General features: G+C 41.3%; 1 protein-coding gene across 4 annotated transcripts in view; it reads right to left on the bottom strand.

The window, feature by feature from the left end:
- cdh4 (cadherin 4, type 1, R-cadherin (retinal)) overlaps window positions 1-21,865 on the bottom strand; it is a 228,921-nt gene that overhangs the window by 37,608 nt on the left and 169,448 nt on the right. For all 4 annotated transcript variants that reach the window (XM_080892245.1, XM_080892246.1, XM_080892247.1 and 1 more), the window contains 2 exons: window positions 10,729-10,884; window positions 5,526-5,670 (listed from right to left, as the gene is read on the bottom strand). In XM_080892245.1, the coding sequence (XP_080748371.1) occupies window positions 5,526-5,670; window positions 10,729-10,884 (301 nt within the window). The remainder of the gene's footprint in view (window positions 1-5,525; window positions 5,671-10,728; window positions 10,885-21,865) is intronic.

Raw genomic sequence — 21,865 nt, 5'->3', positions numbered from 1 at the left:
ATGCCGCAGCCTCAGAACACAAGAGCTTTCTGAAGAAGTCACGCCATCATGACAAATCTTTATCTGAGCCCACTTAACACGATGTAAGGACTGTCTCATGCTGCAGTCTCAGAGATTTTCTGGAGTGTAAGGCCATTCTAGTGTTCTTTTTTGATGACACTGGCGTTTGATATGTATGTTGTTGTTTTTTCAATATGCATGTCAGCCTGAGCTTATAGGCATTTAGCCACAGGAGGCTTGCAGGGATTTCTTTTATTGTATTCTGCATGAGGAGTAGCAGGTTCACCAAGCTTTACTCGATGCCTTTATATTCAGACTCAGCTCTATCCATTCCTTGCTGACATAAGCTGAATATGGAGCACTGCATGAGTAGACTTGATTACCTGCAAAAAATTAATTCCAATACTCACAGGTTTGTTGGGGCTGAGCAAGGTCCTGGTGACAGAAAGTGTCAGTTGTGTGGATTTCAGAGCTGATCCTGCCTGGTTGTGCGATCAGATCTCTACCTAACAGTAACATCTGGTGACGGCGATAAGGGCGGTTCCCTGTAGGACTTCCTCTTTGATGGCTTTCGCACAGTGCTAGCTATGAGGGTGTGTTGTAATGCTTCAGAGAACCTCTGATAGCTGCATCTGTCGATGCTGAAAGTGATACACCCGGCGCTTGATGCATTCAGGTGAATTTTTTGCATTTTAGGGGTGGAGTTACAAAACCATTTGAACTGCCTCATACATTTTCTATTGTGCATACTGAAGACGAAAGGCACACTTATAGACAGTTTAACCTAAGCTGTTTAAAGAATTTACGCTGAAAACCCAACTGTTATGAGGCCAAAGCATTGAAAGACTCAGCTGTGGAGACATCTGTCATTATGGTGATACAAACTAACTCTCCTTCAGAGCATCAACATGAGAGAAAATATGCCTGCAGGTTCTTAAATTACAGACAAACTTCAGCTTGACTCTGGACACAAAGTTGAGTGTGCTGTCAAGTTTTAACCCTGTAATGCCAAGTGTATCATATTTGATACATAGTTACCAACCTCTACATCATCACTGTACGATATTTTTAACCATAACCACCTCATATCTTTTTAATTTGTTTAAGATAAGCCAATTTTCTGGCATTTATTTCATAGTTCAGGCTTTTTAGTCTTAACCTGTCACATAAAAACTTACATCATTTCTTTTTGGTGTGGCAATATTGTTTTGAAATATGAGCATAACTTTTCTGCACTTGTGGAAAAATGTGTTGGAATTCTTTTAATGCTTTTTAAATGTGCTGTGTGCACTGGGAGACTGAGATCGAGGCATACTGAGAGATACTGTGTACAGCAGCACTGCTGCCCAGAGCAGCACCTGTCAGCTGCTGTGTTGTGACAGGCTTCACTCCACCTGTTGCCAGCATGGAAAGATAGTGTGTCACTCTGGGCAACACCTGAGAGATTTCACGGTCTTTTTTTTTGTTAATCACTGAAAATGTCAGTTTATGTAAAAGTGCATCTCCTCATGATATAATCCACCGGCAAGCAAGAAGAAGTGCCACAAATAATGAAGACAGGTCAAACAGGTGGGACGAGGTGAGAAAACGAAAAAAGGGAAAAATCCAGTGCAAATACACTATTGCTAAACTCACAGCACCTTCTATTTGTATTGGAGATTTAAGTTATTTTATCAAATGTATGTATTTTAATTTGTTGCCTTAAGATTTAGTGATTTAAAGTATTAGTGATTCCAGTGGGTACAAAAAAAATCCCCAAAAAGATTTGAGTCAAACTCAGGATACATATTTCAAAAGCACTTGACTGCACATTCAACTGTCTGCCAGGTTCGCTAATTAGAAATAGTGGGTATAAAAACTAACTTCAGCAAAGCTCTGCAGCACTTAACTGGAATCCTAGACTGGATCTATTAATAGGCTGTAAAAGATTTAACTGGCTGAGAATGTATTAAACGCTTAAGTGGACCAGAAAAGTATAAAAGTATGTCTCGAACCTCTGCTGAAGATAAATCGTTGTTTTCTTCGACTAAACATGCAATTACACCAACACGCGGTCTATTTTTCTAATTAAAATTCATCAAATTTCAGACGAATGACTGTACAAAAGAAAACAAAAAGGGGCCGTGCTCCTCCACGTGAAATATGACTGTTTTTTAAACAACAAACACACAGCCCATCTTGTCACCTAACAGTGTGTGCTCCGCAAACAAGTGTTACTTGGCAGTGATTGCTTAATGAAGGGCAGAGCAATTATATTGTACAGAGTGTAACGTTTTTGTTGTTAATTGGTATCACAGATTTTGCCCGGCTTAATGCAATATTGAATTCAAACACTTTTTGTCATTGCAGTCTTTCATTTGAAACTACACAGAGAGAATCAGAGTGAAAAACAAAGAAAGTAGCTTTTGGAATGTCTGGTTACCCTCGCTAATTAGGAGCTCTGTATATAGACCCACGCTCCACTGAGGAGTAACCAGCGTTCACGTGCACGTGCACACACACACAGTCCAACACATACACATGCGCAACATGCGTTCCTATATTGTTTACAAATCCCCCTGAGATTAAACTTGCAGCAGAACAATATCTGAACGCTGTGAAGACAAACACGGGTCCTCAGGGTCTGATTGTTAAAACAGGAGTTCTTCCAGTCGAGACATTGTGCATTCTGCTCTTGTCTCTGGCTTCGCACTGACCGCAACTCTGTTCCCTGATTCTGAGAGAAGCTCTACATCTCTCCATGCTCTGCAGAATCTGATAATGATGCATCCAGCCAAGATGCTGTAACATAAATATCTCGCCGACGTGCCCTTGTCTAAACCAACGAGAAAAAGCCAAGAGTCACGGTGAAACATTGATCTTATAAGCTAATGTAAAAAGGGCCCATAAACAACAAATTTTTTTGCAAGTCTCAGTAATAATTAATGTAAATATGGCTACCGCACAGCTTCCAATGAACTGCTACATTAGTTATCTTGAGAAGAGCACAGTATGATGACAAAAAGGGCCGTGGAGTCATGATTTTCCATGCAGTGATTGAGATTGCTGTATTAAGTGGGTATTAAGTAATTACAGACTTGTGTTCGCAGGTATTTTATAGCCCCTACAGCACCTATACCCCTCACCCAGCCCCAGTCACCAAGTCAAACAATAAGAATTTGTGAAGCTGCCCCATCCTTTGACAAATTAGGGTTATTAGTTATACAGTTATTAGCGCTACAGGTAGTTTTTGTATTTGTTATACTGTGTCTGAAGGCCTGAAGGCAGCCTTTTCAGATCAGCACATTAACTAGATTAGTTCAGTGAAATAAAGCTGTTGACTTAAAACTACTTAACCAGAGTTCAGTCGAGTTCCCAGACTCTCCCCCTAAAAACAGATTGTATGTATAACACATCGGTATTAGGGGTGCACAGTTATGATATGATGGTATGCAAGAAAAAGATGCTAGCAGCTGGTGATGTGAGACAGGAGCATCGCTTGAATGCTCCGTATGACAGGAACAGTAAACAGTGGATGGAAATCACTGACGTGGTTGCAGGTAAAGGAGGGCTTTAAGCAGCTGGTTAAAAAACTCGACCTGACATCTCAAGCAAAAAATACTTTATGTCCACTTTTCAGTTTCAGTTTTATTATGTGACAATTTTATTGTGCCGAGATGTTACGACGTGAAGTTACTTTAGTTATTGTTATTGTTCACGTGTTCAGCAGTTATGTTATAGTTTTGCTTAAATTTTCCAGGGAATGCACAACCTTGGCTATTTTTGTGCTTGCATTTGACTTATGCTGCGTCATTGCTATTGCACTATAATGCTGCTGATGGTACTTTGCAGTAATGCACTCATACTGTGTATTAGGTAGTCTGTCATCAAAGCTGCAGTCTTGAAATGTTCAGTATTTCACAAATATCATTACTGTGAATTTTTGTGAAATATGATGATATCATTTTTTAGGTTATATCGCCCACCTCTACCATCCAGCTACTGTTTGCGCTGCAGTACTCTAGCTAAACTTGGATTGCTTCCTGGAAGTGCAGGTCTGACCATTTGTGCCATTGACTGGATCGTCTCCAATGTGTCAGGCAGTGACTCTGGAAATTGTATTTCATCTTTAGGAAAAGGATGAAGCTGGAGGGAGCCGCATCATGTAAGCAGGGTAGGTGAATTCTGAAGGTGAAGACTTTGAAGGTGAAGGCAGGATATTTAAATCTTGTTTTCTGTTTTTGTAACAAACATTTTGCACTCACACCTTGCACTGTTGAAGCAGACAAATAAAACCTTTTCTTTTTTTCATTTTCTCTAATCACAACTGTGAGTGTAATAACAAGTAAGTCTAAATGCAGAGCCGAGTACGCTACTCTTTTTGTCATGTTTTCTAACATTGAGCTGTTTGTATTGTTGGGGAGATGTTAGTTGACACTGATTTGATTCTTAATATCTCTAAGGAGTATTTTCTTATGATTTCTAAACAGATTTACCAACATGATGATGACATATATTTCTTGTAAGTCGCTGAACTCAAAACTATGTACATTATATCTGTGTATTCTGGGCTCTGGGGAGGCCAATCCATGTTGTGTGTTTTTCTATCCAGGTATGCTTTTACTGCATTGGCAGTATGTTTGAGATAATTTTCATGATGAAAATTGAAGCTATTGCCAATCAAATGCTTTCCAGATGGTATTGCATGGTTGCTCAAAATATGACTGTACTTTTCTGTGTTCATAAATCCATCAATTTGGACAAGATCTCCATTGTAATGAATAAATCTTCTTTTTTTTGGTACTGGTACTGGTTTTATATTGTTGTATTTATCCGTGACACCTTAAAGGCTGGTCCGTAAAAATATTGTCGGACATAAACCACTCCGTGGTGCAAAAAAGATGGGGACCGCTGGTGTAAGGTGTTTTTTTTAGGACTTGACCTTCAGATACTGTTCATCTGACAGTTTTTAGGCCTGACACTTCTTCGTTTGTCCTCCACTTGCCCAGTTTCCTCAAATCATTTACAGACACGCCATTACCAGTTCAGAGTATCCCAGATTATTAGCTATTACCTCTTTGGGAAATACTTTGCAAAACTAATATTTCATGTTAAACTGTGCTGTCTTTGGCATACCTAAATCTATCCTTTCATATATTTAACTAAAGAAAATGGGACAAATTAAGCTAAAATGCCTGAAGGTAACAATTTAAAATTGGTTCTTTGCTGAGTCGCTAGATATGTGTATAGACAGCACAGGTTCATTCCTTGAGTTAGGTGACTTTTTATGCTAGAAAAATGTATATGGCAGTTTAAAATGACCTAATAAACAAACAAACAAGCAGAAAAATCCAGTGAAAATGGTCAGGTACAAGGACTGTCTAAAGAAAAAATGTGACCTTCAAAAAGTCTGGAGAACTAATGCTTAAAAAATGAGTTGCTCAAGACTGCAGACAACTTTTTGTACATTATGGCTGAATAATCTACATTTTCACATTAGACTGTATTAGATTCATGATCTCATCACAAGTAGAAATAATTGGTACCTGGTTTGGATCCTTCTGCCACAGAGCCGTTATACACCTGGTTTTGAAACTCGGGTCTGTTGTCATTCATGTCGATCACATAGATGTACAGGTCGATCGGGTTCTCCACCTGGTTCCCGTTCATGTCCACTGCATGTGCACGCAGCTATAAAAAGGCCCAAGTGAAAGAAAAAAAATGATATCATTAGCATTCAGTACAGCATTTAAGGTTGTATGAATATTCCATATATAGCTCAACTAAGTCTGATAACGAGGCATTGGATTGATGCATAAGACACACTGCAAAGATTCTGCAGAAAGGAAAAACCTCAGTACCAACAGCTTCCTCGACTTTGTTAATTGGCATCTTCATATAATCTGCAAATATTCTTTTTCATGTCTGCCAACAGGGCATGAGTATCCTGTTGGTACCTTGGCACGGACCACAACAGCACAGACAGGGGCAAAGCAGTGAAATGTTCCAAACACACAAACAACACCTATTTTGTTATTAGCACAGCCAGAGGCCTGAAAAATATCAGAGAGGTGTTGCTGCTCAAGCTGTGGTTTCTTTTTGTTCAGGGAGAATGTTTGTCTCAGTTTGTTCTGACAAAGCCATCCATTTGGATGGATGTCTCCGTCTGATGAGCTGTTCCTTGACAATTCACAGTGTGAGAAGAGAGAAAGAGAGAGGAGAGAGGGAAAGAAAGAAGGGGCGGGGAAAAAAACGGCGAATGAGATGGGACGAAGAGAAGAGAAGAGTGAATGAGTCCTGTGGAAGCAAATGAGAGATGAAAATACAAAGAGGCAGTGCGGAGGTGTGGGGGCTTGAACAGGCAAGACTGACAAAAGCAATCATCATCTGCAGTGGAATGTCTTAATCTCCACCACTGCTCTTACACACCCTCTTCTCCCCACCAGTCCCCTCTAATGATATCTAATATAACGCAAAGCTTTGTAATAGCCCTGGAACCAAACTGGCACTGTTCACCATGACTTACATTACTCTCATTCAATTGCATACACATTCGTATCCTCTGCAGAAATGTTAATCAATCACAGCTTGGCTTGTTAAATGGAGAAGGGCTCTCATTCTGGCTAAAACAGACACGCTGGCAGCAAAATATTTTGTCTGCACACAGTCGAGGAGGGTCTTCCTGTCAGCCTATTTACAGGAAACCGTGATGCATTGTGGGGCAACATGAAAGATTGAATGGCGGCACCTGCCTTTGCCAAAACACCACTGATCATGTCGGCTTTTGTGCCTGTCTGTCAAGGATTCATCGAACCCTAGCCGAACTGCTTGAGCATTCCAAACACCAATTCAGACACATGTTTAGACACATTAACACGGACGCCGACGAGCAGGAAGATTACACACTGGGGAGGCGTGCACAGCCAATCAAAAGAGCCCTCTTTAGCCACTTAATGATCCTCGAGATGCTAGTTTTCCATTGGCTGAAGCACAGCAAACAAACATGGAGAGGAGACCCAACAAACAAACAAGCCCAATCTGTTTTTTCAGCTGTGAACACTGCACAGTGTGAAAGTGTGACTGTGATATGTGCGACTGCGATATGTGTGGCTGCCTCAACTGCACTGGTGTGTATGTGCGACCGCTGTGTATTTTTGTCTTCGTGTCACACTGTGTTTTCGTTTGTATGTGTTCTGTCCTTTCTGCTTGCAGATTTGTGCGTGTGTATATTCCTGCACATTTTCTTTTATTTCTATATGTGTCAGCGTTTATATATTCACATTTCTGCATGTGTCTTCCTGCGTATGTTCTCGGGAGTCTGTTTATGTGTCTCTGCGTTTGTGTGCTCAGTGGCGGGGTTGGAAATGTGATCAAAGGGCCTGGATGAGTGTGCCTTGTGCAAACTGCAAATGTATGTGTGGAAAGCAACATCAGTATTCTGCAGCGTGAGCTTTAGGATGACTGGACCAACCACAGAGGAGAAATACAGTTTGTACTTTGCACCATTGGCTCCCTTAGCCAATGTATAGCTATACTAGCATGGTGCTTCAAGTGGAGTGTTTATTTTTTCTGCTAAGATTCTGAGGCCAAGGTTACCTTGTAGCTTTAAGAATCGTGTTACCAGCAGCCTGTCACAAAATCACATAATTTCTTCTCTTTAGTTCCTACACTATATGTACTCTATGTACAATATATGTATGTATACATGAGTAAATAAACTGTATATACTCACTGAGAATAGTGCTACATTTTAGCTAGCAACAGTCCGCCATGATAAAGACTCATGTAGTGATTAATGACTTCTGGCCAATGCTCATGTTGAGAGTTAATTAGTAATTAACTTTGCAACACTCATGCCTCAGTCCAATGTATGAGGCGTGAGCGTTGCAAGGAAAAACTTAGATCTTCATCTCATAACATGTAAAATTAATATTGTGAAGCGCTATTCTTATCTCGCCAAAAGAAATAACCAGTAGGCTGTTCAGAGGTGATTTATTTTCAAGTCATCTAAACCAAATCCATTGCATTAACTTAAAATTAAGAAGCGCTCACTTAATTAGGCATGGAATATTAAGCTCATGAGTTATCCTTTACAGATGTGTCATACATAACCTCACATGAACATGAAGATCAAGATATTGTTGGAATTTTTTCTGTCTCACGTGCTGCATGGAACAGCAGATAGTGTAGATGAAATATTCATTTTGGATTTGGTCAGCTTGCTGCATGAGTGGCTCTTACAGGAAGCAGGGCACAGAGCAGCTACCCAATTGCTGTATATTTAGCGGGCAGTTACCTGTGCTAGTTCCATAATGTTGCTATGCCCATGTTGGCAAACTCTACACAGACACTCTGTATTAGGGAGCTGGCAAAGAGTGTTTAATGTTCGCTTGACTGTGTTGGATCTTCGCGTGCTCACATGACACGTAGTTAGATAAGCATTTACACTATTTTAATTATACCTCGTTCACAATAACACTTATAACTTATGATTTCAGTTGTAGTTTAGCTTAGACTTACTTTTTGGAGGCCATGGGTTTAAGACAACCTAGCTTAGAAGATAAAGTCTAATGAATCTGAATATCTTTTGATTTTTTAAAGTCGAGTTCCAGCAGTTGGTCAAAGTTTAAACTTATTTACTGAGACATCTTAACATGCTTTAGAAGGAATGGCATAAAAAACGTGGCCAGCTCGTTGATTTAACTCCAAATGCTTGCAAAACTAATTACATTACCATTAGTGTCTATTTTTAAAGCCATTTAGTACACGTTAACATCATGGCGTCACAACATAAACATGTTAGTATTGCCATTTCAAGCCTCACAGCGCTGTTATTGTAGCTGAATGCAATATCAATATAAATACAGTAATAAGCATAATGGTTCCAGAAAATTACTTGTATTTGAGGCCAGTTGAAAAAATGCTGTATACCAGCTGTCCATGACCGGATCTTTTAGATTATAACCCTTCCTGTATGCTTCAGTGCATGCATTCATGCAACAAAAGATGGAAAAAGAAAAAAAAGCACATTTGGGTTTTTTTTTTTTTCTTCTTGCAATTCTCCTTGTGCCCTGCTTCATCACAGTAGGTCTGTAGTACAAAACTGAAGCGCAGGCTAACACCCACTCTCCTCACCTCACAGATCACTTCCCCCTGGTGCTAGTCTGTCAAAAACAGCCTTGTCTCTCTTTTCTCTTGAACCCAAAACTAACAAGCAAAGTTTGGCCTATGAGGGCACACAGTAGTGGTGGGAACTTCCTATCAAGTTAAAAGGAGGAAAGTCATGGACTAAATTTCCCGTGGGTCGATCACTAGCTACATTCTCCTGCAGTAAATCATACATCACATCACAAGCAGCATGGGTCCACGGTGTCTAAATAGGAGGTTCATTCAACTTGAAGTGCTCTCAACCATACATGCTGTTTTCACTACAGGTTGTGTCAAATAAGAACTGTTTACTGAGCCGCTGTCCTTTCCCAGGGACCAATAACCTGCCTGCTTTATTGATCCCAATTTGCTGGTTGAGAGTACGAGCAGGTATGGAGAGACAACAATCACATACACAGTCAGCAGTGACCAGAGTCTGAATGCAGCAAGTGAGGGAACAAGAGGATCATCTGCATGAGAAAAGCAAGACAAACTAATCAAGAAGACAATCACATAGAGCTTTGTGGAATTTACCAATGCATATCTATGTGCATGCCTGTGTGTATACATTCAAAGTTTGTACTGTTGGCATAATGCTGAGTGTATGCAATGAAGGCACCCCCTCCCCTCTTTCCTGAAGAGACAGGAGCATGCTTTTGAATTAGCTCTATCGGCGGCTCAGCCATCCATCACTCTGACAGGCGCGCAGGAGTTGTGACTCTGACACCGGCATTCACCTCAAGTGGAGGTGTTAGTCTTTGCTGAGATAAATTGAAACCTGTAATGTGGGTATATGAACCAATGGCCTAGCATTAGCACAAGCCTCATGTGGCCCTGCATATTTAATTCACACATATGAAAAGCTGTTTAACCCGAGGTTCCAGAGAGACCAATCATCTGGTTTTCTCTGTGTGCATATGTGTGCGTGAGTGTGGTAGGGAATCACTAGGCCACATGTAGGCTAACTATACAGCTGTCAGCCTGCCCCAATGAGCAGCGCAGCTGCTCAGAGTGCATGAGGTAAGTTTGCAACAATGTGTGGGATTGAAGTGCAAAAAGGAAAGTGGGACACGGACAGAAAGTAAGAGAGGTGGAAAAGAAGACCTGAGCCCACTAACGGTAAATCAGCTATCAATCAGCATGCCATACACAGAAACACACACATATACCAGCTCATACACACATATGCCAAGCTTGTTAGCTCTGATGGCACAAACGTGCACAACAATTTACCTGCACATCACTTTGCATTTGTGTGTTCAAATCCTCCTACTCTGCACTGCTAAACCCAAATCCATATGGCAGTTTCCGCGGCAGTGGGTTTTGTCAAACCAGTCTTCATTTCATAGCTGATTTCGGCTTCAATTAACTCCTGGAGCGGCTGATGTGAAGGTACTGTACATCAGAGCAGTGATTGCTCTGAATGCACCCTGACTTGTCATTTAGTTTTGGCAGACGACATTACTTGTTAAAAGGAAAGGTAGATGGGGAAGAGATGGGCCCCGGCACATTTCCTCAGGGATAATTGGGAGATAATGAGACAGACATAACTGGAGCTAGAGAGAAAACAAAAACAGGCGAGTAGAGACATTTCTTTCTTACATGGAAGGAAGCTCTTTCTTCTCTGTCCAGAGGTTGGGTGACAAACATGTTGCCGCTGATGGGATCTATGTTGTAGATACCACTCGGGGGCTGATCAGCGCCTGCTCCGGTGATGCTGTAGCGGATGCCCACATCCTTATCCTGATCGGAGCGGATCTGAGGACAGAGCCAGAGAAGCAAGTTGAACAGAGAGGAAAATCTTTTTTTTTTTTTTAGTCCTTTCAAGCCTTGCCTGCAATTGCAACAAAAAGTACAAAATGTTCAGAGCAGAACAGTATGTGACATAAATTGTCAAAAACACACTATGACCTTAAACTAAAAGTTTGTAAGAAAACTAACAGTATGTGGAATGTTTGATAGATACATTGATGATAACATTTTCACAGAAAACTCTCTTTTGTGTCTTTGAACCTACAGCCCAGAGGTGAAAATGGAAGATTGAACAATGTGCACTGAGGGGAAATAGATGTACTGCCAGCAGATTTTTGTCCGATCTTTGATTTTCTTTACTTTTATGGCAGATTTTATGGCATGTGTCTGAATTATGGCAGAAGCCTTGAAAAAAAGAATCAACATGACTTCATGTCCAACAATGACAGCATTTCTGATGGAGACTTTCCTGGACTGTGAAACTGATTAATGACTTCATTTTACATTTCTTCTCATTTCAGCTTTTACACATTTAGTCACAGGCAAAGAAAAAAGACGTAGCATGACACCACTTCCTGTGAGATAGTATCTCTAGCACTGAAAAGCTACACCACTGGTACTCCATTTTTCTCTGAGCTTGAATTTTGCTTTTTATTAGCTGTTTTAGGTTAAACAAAACAAAAAAACAGACTTTTTTTCTCCACTTTTTCACTATCCGGATATCAACACTGGAAATCCCGAGAACTGACCACCGCCCCCAGAGGCCTAGCCATCAAAAGATTCCCGATGGGTCCCCAGACTCCACCATACTGACTGCAGCTGGTAATGGTAGATTGCTGCAAGCGATCTCCCAGGAAGCAGAACGAGGTCTACCATTGCCAGCAGCAAACCAAGACTGTGGCTTTTCTGTGCATCTGCAGGACAAGTCTCACAGATAAATGATGAATAACCTCAAGAACCAGATCAACAGCAATCCGGCCAGTTTGGGCCTGGACTAGCAAACTTTATAAAAATAAAATATTTACACATATCCCCTATAACTCTGTAATCATACTACACCTTTCTCTCTTGTTGTATGTTTGCAGTTACACCTTCCAGTAGCATGGACAGGCTTGGCTGTCTGTGGACAAATACTTACAGATACTAACCCTAAAGTACAGTTAAATACTACTTATATAGCTAATTCATACCTTTTATTTGAAAGGGGCATTTCTATCAGGGATGGACATTTGAGAGCTCATGTTAACAAAAGATGTTAAAAAACAGCCCACTTGGTTTTCACTTGATTACTGGTGTGTCTCTGTAGTGTAGAGGCTTCCACATTTACTCAACAAGCAACAGATCCCTTGTTCAAGACCGGGAGGAGACCCAAACGCCTCAGAGCGACCTGTCAGGAACTACATCTGGTGTGAAAACTTGTCAAATCCCACACATTGTGCTACCTGCTGTGGTGAATAAGGGAGCAGGAGGAAGAAGCTTGTTTCCATTTAATTGCTGCACATTACAACAAAAATCAGCTAGTAATCATAAAGAATTACCACTGGTGAGGTTTATGAAATGACATCCTTTCCAGCCAATTTCTCAGTATTTTTTAAAATAACTTCATGGGAGTAAAGTGGTTAAACTAAATAAGAACTCACAACAAAAAAACCCAAACTGTTATTAATGTGAAACATAGCAAAATGATGTTTTTTGGGTTTTTTTAAAAAAGATTTTTGTATGTTTGCAGTTGTTGTCATGTTGTACAATAACTTTCAGCTACTGGATGCCTGCTTGGTAGTACTGGGTGAGAGATAAGAGGCTAAACATCTAGACTGTCTCAAAGCAGTGCAAACGACTGATTACAATAGTCAATAACTAGCTCACCTTGACTTTTCCCTGGGATTTTACAAGGATTAAGGGTGGGCTTAAGTTAAGTGGCCACACTGCTGATTATAGGTTGCAAAGCTACAACTGACAATACTGATTAAAAGTGTTTAACAATTAATTAACCATTTTGTTCATTAAATTCCTGAAAGTATTACAAATGGCCCAATAATTTGTTCTTCTAATTTAATCTATTATATACGATTGTGATAAGTTTGCATGCAAGTTTTACTGTAGACAAACAGAGAAAAACGGAAAATCATTAACTGTAGTGGAAAAAAGCTGCAATGCTTTATTCCAATAATATATATTAAAAGAGTAGAACAGAGGAAAAAGTACAAATACTTCCAAAAATGTCAGCAGTGCAAGAGAGTGCAGTGCGTATGTGTTTAAGGTGACGCAGGCTTTGAGTGACCGTAGTGAGACTTTAGTGAGTGTAGAAGGAAGAGGGTTTATGGGAGGCGGAGCGAGAGAATCAATCAATAATCGGGATAGCTGCCAATTAAATTCGGTGCTGGTGTTTTAGCTCTGCAGCGGTAATCAAATAATCTTTCCTCCGACTTCAAACTCACGTTCTAAACACAACGCCGGGTTTCCTGGTTTTTTTCTACTTTATTGGGACTGAACCATCACTATGGTTACAAGTCAGAGGGAATAATGGAGAAATGAAGAAAAGGGAAGTCTTGACTCTTTTTTCTCTCTATCTTTCTCTTCCCCCTCCTATGTAATTTTCCTGGTCTGTGGGGCTGCAGATCATGCATGAAAATGAAATTACTTCATCCGTTCAGTGGTGACAGTGGCTGCTGCATAAAACATTTCTCTGTTTGAACATGATACCCTCTCTCTTAATTTCGAACGTGGTGCTCCCACACCCACGGTGCAGCGCTCCTCTGTAGCTTTCACAATTTTCATTTCCTGAGCTCGCTTCACACAGGATCCATTTGTGGATGCTGCAGGTTCAGGTGTAATGTACAATATTGTAAAAATTCTATCAATCTGTGCACTTAGGCGGTTCCATTTGGCATTTAATCACTGGAGCACGAAGATACTGTAGGACTAATTGCATTTATTATTCACAACACCCACTATCTGCCAATCAAAGCAGGATGAAATTATGGCATAAACAATAACATAATTTGATCATTCACCCTCATCATCAATGTCATTTGTTTGGATAACAGACAGATAATGTGGAACAGATCAGACGCATTATGCATTTCAGTAATGAGAACGTGCCTGTGAAATCTTCTGTCTTATCTGTGAAGGAGACAAACACGTTAAGGGCTCTGTGCTCAAAACCAGAAGAAATACACACACGCGCAAACAACAAACATCTGCTCAAGCTGCAGGGACAGAAAGAAGAAAGAAGAAGAAGAAGAAGAAGATGAAGAAAAAGAAAAATTTACCACCCCGAATCGGCTTTTTCTTCTTCTTTTTTTTTAGCATAGACATTTCCTGGGTGGATAAGAAGCAGCTTGTAGTCATGTATGTGAGTTTAGTGAAGTGTTTGACAGGTAAGAGATTCTCTCTGTGTGCACCAATGATTGGATCAAAAGGACCAGCTCAGTTCAATAATTCACAAGGCCGTCATGAGGGAATCATGAAATTTTCACCTGCCACGGGTATGCGAGTCTGCATGCGGACTTGTGCACGTTTACTTACCGACAGTGTGTGTTTGCGAGCAATCTGTTTCTTCGGCGGAACTTCAAAGCTCAGAGAGTGCAGTTAGCAATTCAGTATAATAGCCCCAAGAGGAGACAAAGGAACTCTTACACATCATGCGGCCTTTTGCTCTTATGCCTTCTTAAAATTCCACATCAAGGCCACATGAGACCAGATGTCATATTTGTTGGTGTCTCTTAATGAAGAGTCTTTATATCAATAAATTGAATAAATGAAGAAGCGCGGTTTCTCGGTGCCCCGGGAATCCCATGAGTGACAACTGCTCAATTGAGCCATTTGAATAGAATGCTAATGATGAAAGCAGGGATTTCTGTCCTCCTCTTGCTTTCTCGCTCAGTGTCTATCTATCCCCATCTTTAATTCTCCTTGTTATTTCAGTTCCTCGAATGGCTACTAATCACACTTAAAATAGCAGGGAGAGGCAGATGCAAGGGACTTAACTGGTTGTCTGTCTCAGTCAGATCAGAACAGACATCAGATAAGTGACCTATTTGTAGCTCTCTGAGAGTGATTTCCTTGATTACTGACAACTGCTAGGATCCTGGGAGACAAGCTATCAGCGTGAGAAGAAAGATGGAGAGGGATGGAGGCAGAGAGACACAGAGAGCGAAAGCAATGGGAGTTGGAGAAAATTAGATGAAGAATTAGTGTTCTGCTTAAACTCCTTGGGGTGACACAAGGCACGCAAACACATAGAAGAAAAGAAACGGAAAGGAATACATTTCCATTTATTTAGCATAGCGGCTGGCTGCCTAATTAGCGCACTGTGAAGTTTCAGTCTGTCCAAATCTCCTTTAATTGATCCAACCCTGTATGATCGCCCTATCTGCATAAGTAGTTTGATGCCGACATAAACAGGGACTAATTTGGTGTTTATTTGATGGCACTCTGTTTTTCATCTATTTACTCCGAGTCTAACTTATTTCTAGCAACGCTGCAAAATGAACACAGCCGGATTTTGCTGTACAAGGGACACGCACGTGTGCAGCTATTCTTCTCTTTCCCAGGAAACAACTATCCTTTAACCAGGAAGTCATTAGGACAGCGTGCCGCAGGCACCCATGGGATCATTAAGGGTTATGTGTGCCATGGGCTAATGTCACACAATAATGGGACTCTATGGTTTACACGCTTTGATGGCCTCTTTTATGTCTCATCCATGCTTTCAGGCCTGTGTTGTAATCCTTTGGTTTCACACATTCCAGGCTCACTCTATATTTTATTGCTCTGGGCTCAGTCACCTCGCTTTGCCTTCTGGGCACATTAAAGGGACCCCCACAGGTTAGGGAGGCTTAAAAAACACTCTCCTATTAATATACTGTTATTATGAGGACAATGGTGCGTGCTGTTTGCCACTAATGATCACTTTTTTAATTGAGCAAATGCTTGTCCAAAAAGCATACCCTGTACTCGTGCAAATGTCCCACACAGACAGTGAACATACAGTGGGCGGTTAAATTAGTGCTACTCATCTTACCTCTGCTGTAGTGGTTTGGAAAGACCAAACCAGAATAAATTTGGAATCAATAAAGTTTTTTTTAATTTTAAAAATGACTGATTTAAGAAGAAATGCTAGAATAAATCAGCGCTAACAGTTCAAGCTTGCTCATCACTGCCTCCACATATCAGAGCTCATTCAAAATAACCAGTCGTTGCATTCTTACTTCTATCACATATATCTGAACGAATAGCAAATAATGTTCACGTGTAAACAAACCGGCATTCACAGCTACATAGGCAGCTTGCTTGGTCGGCTGCAGAGCTACTCCCCCAAATAAGCTTTAGTGCAATGAGCTACAACACAATAGCTAAGCCAGGTGACTAGTTATGTGTTTAGCACTGTCTAATTACATCCTCCAAGGAGGTTATGTTTTTGGTAGTGTTTGCATGCATATCATAACTCTGTCTGTAAACATGACAGCACTAGAGGTTTTCAATGACTTCTTTGTAGGGGTGTAGAGTGCAGCCATGTAAACAATCCATTATATTTTGGCATAGATGCAGCAAGATCTTCAAGTTCAACTTAATGATTTTGTGGAAAATTGACATAATGTCTTTAAAACTTATTATTGTAAATGGACTGGTTCTTTTCTAATCTCCTTGAGGGTTTCACTTCCCACAAATTACCTCATTTAGCATAGCACTTTTTTCCACGCCTAAATGCTTTTCTTTCTAGGATTCACACTGGAGAGCAACTTGGGGTTCAGTTTTTTGCCCACTCTGGTATGCAGAATGGATCAAACCACCAACCTTCCAATTAGAAGATGACCTGTGCTAAACTACAGCATCTTAATCTCATAGTACAAGCCTGGTGTGATCTGTCAACATATAGTTGACAAAATATCATGTCACATATGACCTTTGACCTCTCCTTCGAGGTCAACAGATGGATCTGAAGGTCTGAATAATGCTGACACACACATATATCTATATCTATGCATCTCTCTGTGTGTACACATATAAGGAATTACAGACTCTCTATTTCTTGCCTCTGTCTCTCTAAAATAAAAACTTACCATGACTCATAATTAATAAATTGATTCAGTGACAATAAGACTGAAAAACATCTAAATTTCCCTCTTGTGTTGGGCATCTGATGTTGCTGTATCTAGGTAACGATCAAATGCACTGTAAATTATGCAGCGTTGTTTTTCCCCCTTGAATCTTATTTTTGTGACTGCCTATGATTAGTTTCATCTCTTTTGTCTATGCTACAGCTGCGTCAAATTAATTTTTTATATTTAACTCTCTTATCTATGGGGCTTGCGCTCCAGTTCTCTCTCTTGATCCCTACCCAACGCAGACACATTTAATATTCTGTGCTTAGTGGTAAACATGTCAGTGTCGTCTATTTATAATGTTTGGTAGGAGTAAATGTCACCGATGCCACCAAAAGTCAAATATCAAAACACCTACTGCACAGCAGTTATTAGAGTTTGGTATAAAGTCTGTAAGTTTGAAGGATGGTTAATATGAAGTAGTTAAATGCAGGAAAAGCCAAAGTAATGACATTTCCATGCTGAGATGCATTATGGGGGGAGATGATGCCAACCACTCAGGGCACAGACATGAGCTGTCAAACACGGTTAAGACAACATCTGCCAAATATCAGGATTCCTTTAATAGAACCTACTTACTGTCTTCATGCCTCGTAGGTATATAGTGACAAGTCGTCGTTGCTTTTAGTCTCAGTTTGTAGCCAAAGTTGTACATAGGCACATATGTGCACACAGGGCATAACAATATAGTTTTGTCATCTATAACTGAAATAGTGTAGACTGGTGCTCTGTTTTAAGGAGCTGATGGATTCAGCATAAACGGGAATCAATCATAAGATTTTGAGCATTTTCAGCCAGGTTTTAAGAGATAATTAGATCTCATTTGTTCGCTGATGGTGTTGCTGCTTAGTTCACATTTCCCTGAAGTAGTAGTGTGAATATGTGGTGGGTTCAGCTGCAAGCTCATATGTCTCATTTGTATTTGGTTTACTGCGCCTTTTTACACTGCTGCCCATTGACTTGGGGAATTGCTGGCAAGCTATTTAATTTCTTTTAAAATATCCTTTCATTGGTTTCCCTTTCCCTTTTTTTACACTTTCATAGCAGATTCATTGCATGTGTGGCACCTCACTGAGTGGTTTTAAGGAAAGAAAATGACACTGCCACGCTGGAAAAGACAATTGATTTTCTTATCTTAAGCAGTCTGACTTTGGTGTCACCACTTGGGTTAAAGTATTCCGATCTGACAACAAACCTTTGCAGTCATAGGGGCGCGGGAATGGTTCCCAACCCGCGTTTCTGCGAACGGACGAATTGCTATGTTAAACGGCATTATCAAAAGCATCTGTGCATCTGAGAACTACACAGGCATCCTTGAAAATCGCTGTGTTTGATAATGTCTCATCTTTTCCTGCTGTTATACAGTATCTGTTTTCTCTTTGTTGAACATGAGGGAAATGGCAAAACTACATGCTTTTTAACTTCCTCTTAAATTTCAGTTTTGCATTGCTTTGATCCCTCCTGCTGTGTGCTTGTCACTCTTCAAAGCTGATGTACCCTGCTTTTGATGGGGAAGAGGAATTCAAGTAGTGTGATAGGCCATCCACACAAACATCCAACAAAATGAAATAGGAGGGAATAAGAAAGTGAAGGATGAAAGAAATGGAAACATGGGCTGACAAAATGGAAACAAAATTTCCAATTAGAGAGAATGTAGGACCTCAAGTTTTTGCCAGCCTCCCAACTTTTCTTCCTGCGGAATACAATAACAGCCTTGCGCGTGCGAGAGTGGCGACAAATGGGGTAAAACCTGTCAGTTAAGTGGCGTCATGAGAAGGGAATGGTGCAGATGATTTTAAAAATAGTCACATAGGCGCCCTGTGAGTGGAAAGCTGCAGAGAGCTCAGGTTTAATATCTCTCAAGCGAGAGCCACTGACAGCCACCGTCGCACACAGTTATCCCTTATACTCATAAAGAACAGCACAAAGGCAGGGTAGTCCATTATGGATCGGAAACTGAATACAAAATGAACTGAGCTCCTACAGCTTTGGAATATGGTCTCTTTTTTGCCTTACACATCCTTCCTTTCGTTTGATGTGCAGTCTGTATTTGTGCTGCGTATTAGTTTGTCTGTCTCTCAGCCCCATGTGCCCCATTCTCCCATTGCTCCCAGTGGAAAGGAAGCAGTGAGAGTCCCATCAATACAAACGAGCCGGGTTGCCATCTGAGAAAGGGTCGTCTGCTCCGGTACTAGCACTGGTCTTTTTTCACTTTCTAATACAGTCAATTGAATTGAGTCCTTTGAATTCTTAAGGTTTCCTGAGGTAACACTTCTGTGAGCGAGATTTGGATTTAAAGATAATAGAGTCAGGTTTTTTTTTTCCTTTCTTGACAATTTAAGAAAACAAGGCTAAAGCCTTTCGGGGGTGATGTTTTTTCCCTCCAGAGGAACTTTTTCTTTAATGTGATATATAAGAGGAAAAGACAATCCAGTTAGAGGTGAGTGTGATAAGAGCGGGGGAAAGCTTAGGAGAAAATCTCTGAGAAGGCAGAGGCATCGTCAAGGAACATGTCTTTTAATGAAAAGCAGAAAGCATTCAGAATGCCAGCAGCATATCCAATAAACAACCTTCAAACAGTGTTTTTTTTTTCCTTTTCCTTAAGATGGGAAGTCTTTGGAAGACAGATATTTCTCATCCTTAGTATACTTGGATCATGAATCTGGGGGTGGTTCCACAAATTTGGAGTGTGAACTTTTCTGACATCTTCCTCTTAAACTCCAATATCCTCCATAACCATCCTGCATGCCATTCATCATTAACCAGTGAAGAGAAAGAAGTCCCACAGCTTTAACATCATATACCTGCTCAAAAATAGATTAGATGTTCTGTCAAGCGCACACACTCGCACGCACATCACTGCCTCCACCTCAGACCATTAGCCAGACCGAGGAATGAAATGTAGGATAGGAAAAAGGGGCAATTAGAGGGAGAACAAATATTAATGGAAGTTAAGAAGTGACTCACAAACCCAATTACAGCATTAGCCAGGCAATTTAGATGAGCTCTGCAAGAGGCGAGAATCCTGTTGAAATGTACCAGTGGTCTCTCTGCATTAACAATGGCATTAATTCCCTGATTCGCAGCGTGGGAGAAGAACAGAGCAAATACAACTATTCTGTCTCCCTTAGAAAGAAATTCTGCCTGGGGCCTGGGGCTCGCTCGGGCCCCTTTGGAGGTGGGGTGCCCCCGGCCTCTCGGCCTGGGGCTCGGTCACTCAGGCACAGCTGGGGGCCAGCGGAGGTCACGGGCGCGTCACTGCAACTCCCCCTGACTTCTGCTCCGCGGCTGCTGGGCGAGCCCTCATCTGGGACTCTCCTCAGCTCTTACTGGAACAGTGGCGCGGCTGCCCCTCTGTTGGTCTTCCATGGTCTCTTGTGTTCTGGGGGCCTCTGGATGTCTGGAGTTTTGATCTCCTCCATACCCGCTTCACACCCTGGAGGACGGGGCTGTGGCCCCCCCACACTCCCTAGCAGATCATTACATGGAGAAACCTTTGGAATGCAAGCATGCTGATCCACACAGGTATGCACACATGGGTATTCACAGACGCGGACTAAAGCTTTCTTGGCTGCTGCCTCAAAGCACACTGTGCGCTGTCTATCTTGCGTGCTGCACAATATCGTTTATTATTTAGTAAATATTGATATCTATGACTAGCTAGTTTATTGTGATGGTGCTTTGTTTTCTCTATTATTATGTTACTCTTTGTTGTTTGCTGTCTCCTCTGTTTGTTTTTTTGTTTGTTTGTTTTTTTTTCTCCATACAGGTGACCCAGGAGTTCTTTTTTTTTTCTCTCTCTCTTCCCCCCCCTTCTCACCGTCTCTTCTCCCCTTTGGTTTTCTTTCTTTCTCTCCCCCTCTTTCTCTCATTCATTCCCCCTGTCCTATTTATTAAAAAAAAAAAAAAAAAAAAAAAGACAAAGGATGAACTGAAGCTCTGCCATCACGTAATGTCGCATACTGCTGTTTCTGATGTCATTTAAAAAAAAAAAAAAAAAAGAAAAAAAAAAAAAAAAAAAAAAAAAAAGAAAGAAATTCTGCAATAGGAATGAAACAGGCGGAGAGGTTGACGTACTTGTCCTACCCCACCCCAAGCAGACCGCAGACCCCCAGAGAGATTTAACTCGTTAAAAAGTAATAGTCTCCTACACTACGCTAGGCTTTTCAAAATAAGGATGATAGGTAAAGCGTATTATAGGTCTTCCAAGCAAAGAGAAATTTGCCACAAAGATAATTATAAGTGAAGACATGACTGGCTGCTGGAAGGCTGACTAAAGGGAAGGAGCAGAACAAACAGCAAAGAGATGTACTTTAGCAGACAGAGCTACAGATGGAGGGAGGGAGGAGCAGGGAGCTTTTTGCTGCTCTTGCACTTTTCCCCTCCATCTACCTCCTCTGTCAAATTGCATCCCATAAACCCAAGCTGCTGCCACATGCTCCCACAGGAGACCTGCGTCCGTGACAGCCTAGCCAATCAGCAGCACCCTGAGGCCAGTTGAAAGCCGTTCTGGCACGCCTAAGGCTAGCAGCGTCCAACCAATCAGTTAGAGGCCTGCCTTGAAAGGAGGGCCACGCTTGGCTCAGGGAGCTGCCAAGGCTGCCAATGAGCGCCCAGAGGGGAGTTCAAGTGGCTCAGAGGGAGGCTGCCAGAGGGGTCAGAGTGGACGAGGGCAGACTGACAGTTATTTAGTGAGAGGCTGAGCTCTGTGTCACTCACAACAGCACTCAGCCTTTGTACTAGCGGGCCAGCTCTAATGGGACTGTCACCTTCTAATTGTCCGACTGGGGATGCTGAGAATGACAGACACATACTTTCACTCAAACGCACGGACAATGCAGAGGGACAGACACGCATCTTCAGACACAGAGCGACAAAGA

Source organism: Rhamphochromis sp. 'chilingali', assembly GCF_963969265.1.
Source record: "Rhamphochromis sp. 'chilingali' genome assembly, chromosome: 9".
NCBI classification, from domain to species: domain Eukaryota; kingdom Metazoa; phylum Chordata; class Actinopteri; order Cichliformes; family Cichlidae; genus Rhamphochromis; species Rhamphochromis sp. 'chilingali'.
The sequence above is the reverse complement of the archived record's forward strand: the minus strand, read 5'-3'. Positions and strand labels throughout refer to the sequence as shown.